This window comes from Panthera pardus, unplaced genomic scaffold (assembly GCF_024362965.1).
Source record: "Panthera pardus isolate Hobbes unplaced genomic scaffold, ASM2436296v1 HiC_scaffold_10, whole genome shotgun sequence".
Taxonomy (NCBI): Eukaryota; Metazoa; Chordata; class Mammalia; order Carnivora; family Felidae; genus Panthera; species Panthera pardus.
Window position 1 is genome coordinate 11,164,544 of NW_026526655.1, and position 5,063 is coordinate 11,169,606.

Genomic DNA, 5,063 nt, shown 5'->3' on the forward strand with positions numbered 1-5,063 from the left:
TCTTGGTCCCTCCCCCACTCACACTCTGTCTCCCTCTGTCTCTCAAAAATAAATAAATGCTAACAAAAAAAATTTTTTTTTAAGGAAAAGAAAGGTTTTTCATAAAGTATGCATTTCTCCTGCAGGAGGAGAAACGCTCAGGGTGAGTCCATAGGAACCAATCAGAAAAGCTAAAGTCTGGGAAGCTCCAGCAAGGAAAAGTAACCACCAACTTTTTTTTTGGCTCAAGAGCCAAAGGCTTTGGTTCAGTTATTTTCTTGCTTGCTTATTTATATTCCACTCATTTCACAAAGGACTTAAGATGGTTTACAAAAAGCACACAGAAAGATAAAGGTTGAAAACGTGTTGGCAAGAGAACACTAGAGCTGGGTGAGTTACACTAAGAGGAAAGATTAATACAGAAATCCAGACATGACGCAATCCTGCTGGCCACTGGAGTGGACAGAAAAGTTGACTCTAAGCTTCTTTCCAACAAAAGTCAGGCCAAGAGAGCTATAACACCCATTCAACGCTTTATCCATAGTGTGCCAAGTGCACACACAAGATACAATACATATTGTATTTCAAGAGGTAATTAAGGGTAAATAAAGTCTTAAGGGTGGGGGTCTAATCCAATATGACTGGTGTTCCCCTTATTAGAAGAGAGGCACCAGGGATGCATCCACCCAGAGAAAGGGCCACGTGAGGACCCAACAAGAAGATCCCCATCTTCAAGTCAAGGAGAAAGGTCTCAGGGGGGAAACCAAACTTCCCCAAACTCCGATCTCGGGATCTTGGATGGATGTTCAGTCTTTACAACTGTGAGAAAAAAAATTGCAGTTATTTAAGCCATCCAACCTGTGGTAGTTTACTATGGCAGCCTGAGGATCCATCATATAGAATGCCACTCTTAGCAAATGATATCCTTACAAGAAAGAAGTTAAAATGTGGTTGAGTATGTTTTACAACATTTCTTAGTAATTGACCCTTGAAAGGTATCTAATATAAAAACTAAATATATAAAAACTAATATCAAAACTAAAACTCATAGATTTTTCTTTATCACAGGAGGGTTAGTTAAGTATCGTCTGATTTTTGTTTCATTAGTGTAGCAAATATAGAAGAGAAATCATTGCTTGAATCAGTTGAAAATATAAGACAGATTTAGGCACCGGGCTAATTGTTTAGGCACCGTTACTTCAGGGTCTTCCCAAGGGGTAAAGACAGTCTCGTGTTGAGAGAAAATGAATCACAGAATAAAACAAAAAGTCAGTAAGACTGTGTTTTAACTTCAGGCATCTTTATCAAACAGGTCATTCAACATCTAACAGCAAAGAGAACCAGAAGTCAGGTCCGAAGAAAAAATTAAGGTAGACCCCATCTTACCATCGAAAGACAAGTCAACCATCACTGTGCACCTGTTCGTCCTTCCCAGCACCCTCCTATCCTCCTCACTGATGCTCGCCTTCTTCCTCCCCAGGCAGCCAACACACAATTCCAGAACATTCCATATGCTAGTATATGCTGAAGATCCTTATGTCTTTGCTTCAGCTGTCTTGAAATGACCAAAAGTCTTTCGGATGCTAACACTTTAACCTGTGCTAACCTGGGTCATAGAAGCCACAGTGGGAAAGTAAACACAAGAGCAAAAGGGTCACGGTTGATCCAAAGATCAGGAAGGAACAGACAGAAGAACTTGGAAGCAAGCCTTTACAGAAACAACTATACTTCAGAACAGATCTTCACAAATCACTAGGTTTTACGAATGAATGAAGAAAATAATCATGCAGTAAGTCGTAAAATCATAAAATCATAAATAATCATGTGGTAAGTCATGTGTGTAAGTATAGGTATGTAAATATTGTGTATAACATATATACCATATCTATAACCTGATGTGTATATAAGAACATAGGTATAACCTATGTAAATAACATATATAATAAAAACAATGATAAATATAAATAACATGTAAATGTATAAACACACAGGTTATATACATATATTATGATTAGTGTCTACTGATTCTAATCATATTATAAGCAAACTGCGAGCCAAGCCTCGTGATCCATACAAAGCGTGTTTTCAGTCGACAATCTGAACCCAAATTTTCCTCTTAGAAATGAACGCAAAACATCAAGATTAGATGAGTAGACCAAGAAGACAATTTTTTCAGGTCTGGATCTTTTCAGGTTAGCAAATCAAGCAGACCTGCTGCTTCTCAAAATACCCATGCCAAGGGAGTAGATTAAATACACTGTGAAGAGAATCAGGGCGATTTATAAGAGAATTTAATGTGTCATTTATTGGACGGCTTTTTTATGCTGTTATCAATTCCCTTTAACTTCACACCTTACAGAGTGAGACAAACAACCTTAACGGAAATGGTCAGTTCCTCACCTATTTGTCGACCATATTTAACATAAATTTAAAAACAGGCGGTCATGTACGGTATCCCAAATCTCTCAGAAAAGAACAGAAGTCACTATGCATTATTGTTGCCTCATGGTATTATCCCAGGCAGTCACAGCAAAAGACCATAGACTCACTGGCTTGAACAACAAAGATTTATTTTCTCACGGTTCTGGAGGCTGGAAAGTCTGAGACCAGGGTGTGTGGGTGGGTTCTGGTGAGAGCTCTATTTTGGACTGCAAACGACTACCTTCTTGCTGTGCCCTCACGTGGCAGAGAGAGACAGAGAACGCTGGAGTCTCTTCCTCTTCTTGTAAGGGAACGAATCCCATCCTGAGGTCACACCCTCGGGACCTTGTCTGAACCTAATTACCTCCCAAAGATGCCATCTCCAAATGCCATCACATCCGGAGCTCTGGCGTCAACACAGGGATGGGGGGCGCATAACTCAGTCCATAGCAACCACCACTGGTGTCTTGCCGACTTGGGGACTGTAGACATGGTCCTCACTTGTCGGGTTTTGTATCATGCTTTCAATCCCCCCACTTGCTGTTCCCATTCTGCCATTGTATTAGGTCCTTGTTGTTTTCCCCAATATTGCCGAGGTAGCTTCCGTTCTCTCTACCAACCAGTTAACTCTATGTTGCAGTCAAACATCCCCTCTTAAAAACCACCAGCCTGTAGCATTTGTGGCACGCCCGAGCTCCACCAGCAACATCCGTGAGCTTTCAGCAGGTTACTTAACCTCTCTTGGCTGTTTCCCTTCTGTGCAATGGACATAATAATAGGGGGTCCTTCAAAACACGTAAGTTCTTAGAAGAATTCCTGGCTTGTAAGGGCAGTGTGAATGCTAGTCTTGTCATTGGTTATTTCCAAATACAGTCACATACTCTGTACTCGGGACACACTCAACAACTTACTAGTTCCCATATATGTCTTCGACTTTCCAATCCTTCCTTTTTTTTTTTTTTTGCCCTTCTGCTTGAAATATCTGTCCCTAATCACTTCCACCTGTCAAAACCTCACTAATTCTTTAAACACGCCCCCAAGTGGCATCTCGAAGCTTTTCCGGTCCTTTACACTCATTCCCCATCCAACCCGCTGGACCCTCTCCTGCCACAACACACTACATCATGGCCTCTTGACTTGTTTATTATTCTGCCTTGTGTTGGTGGTTATTTGTGTATGACTAGATTGCCATCGCATAAGGGCATAATTATTTTTGTGCCCTTGATGGCCCCAGTCCATGGAGGAACATAATCAACGTTAGCTCAACGAAAATAACCCCAAGGATAAAACAAGATAAAACAATAACAACTGGTCAGAGTTTGTTTTCGCCTTTTATTAAGTGATTTTTAGGCAAACATCTAGAAAGCTTCTATGGCCACAGAAAGGACACACCATTTATAGTAAATACAAAAAGGCTCAAAGTCTAGATAGAAAAATAGTGTAAAGAAGAAAGCCAAGTAGAAGTCACGATTGCTGAGCTCAATCATCAAGGTGTTCTCCATCCTTTTTCTTGGATGACATTGTAGAAAATGTCCACGTGACTGTCTTTTTAAGTTTATTTATTATTTATTCTGAGAGAGAGAGAGAGAGAGAGAGAGAGAGAGAGAATGAATCCCAACCAAACTCCACACCGTCAGTACAGCGTCTGATGCCGGGCTTGAACTCACAAAACTGTGAGATCATGACCTGAGCTGAAGTCGGACTGAGCCACCCAGGTGCCCCCTCCATGTGGCTATTTTTAAAACGGCAAAAGCTACCTCAACTCAGAGCATGAGAGCCGAGGGGGAAAGAACCAGAAAGTCCAGGATGCAGGGAGACAGCAGGAGCAGACAGGTGGGATGGAGGGAAGCCTTAGCCATGGGGACCAGCAGACGCCCTTCCCCCCGCCCCCCAGCACCTGCACCCCGCCCACCGCCCGCCTAGCTGCAGCACTGCTTCTTGCAACAGCACTTCTGCTGACAACAGCACTTCTGCTGGCAGCAGCCCTTCCCGCAGCCACACGAGCCGCAGCCACACGAGCGGCGGCAGCAGCAGACCACGGGGACGCTGCAGCAGCCCCGCAGCAGCCGCAGCAGCAGGGACAGCAGCTGGAGCAGCAGCCCACCCGGTAGCACCGGCAGGTGGTGCAGCTGCCGCAGCCGCCGCCGCAACCGCCCCCCACAGCCGCCACCGCAGCCGCCGCCGCAGCCACCGCAGCCACTACCGCAGCCACCGCAGCCGCCGCCGCAGCCGCCGCAGCCGCCGCAGCCACCGCAACTTCCACAGCCACAGCACCCCATGGTGTCGGCAGAGAGGACTCAGGAGAGGGGAGGAGGGAGACTCGGGAGGTGAGGGAGGTCTGGTGCCGCCTCCTGCTGGGGGAGGGGTTTATATATCAATACCCCTCCCCCTCATTTTTTAGCCCAGTTTCCATGGAAGGACATCACAAGACGTTTTCTTTACTTCCTTCCTGAGGTCCTTTGCCACATAACACTGCTATTTTTAGCACAGCAGCCTCCTTAGTAAACTTTGAGTTTTCTGTTATGAATGAAATGGCTGTGTGTTGCCTCTTGAGTCCACAACTAGAAAAATGATAGCCACGCTGTAGGAAAGAAGTCGTTCCAGGTCCCCGACCATGATGCCTGTATGACAGACAGGAGCCATCGGAGACCTTTCTGGAGGCT

The 5,063-nt window shown here is 44.6% G+C and overlaps 1 protein-coding gene across 1 annotated transcript; it reads right to left on the reverse strand.

Annotated features, from left to right (window-relative positions):
• Positions 1 to 4,319: 4,319 nt before the first annotated feature.
• LOC128772550 (small cysteine and glycine repeat-containing protein 2-like) lies at positions 4,320 to 4,679 on the reverse strand. Its single transcript, XM_053888574.1, has one exon. It carries the CDS (start codon positions 4,677 to 4,679, stop codon positions 4,320 to 4,322), a length of 360 nt encoding a protein of 119 aa, XP_053744549.1.
• Between the last annotated feature and the right edge of the window lie 384 nt (positions 4,680 to 5,063).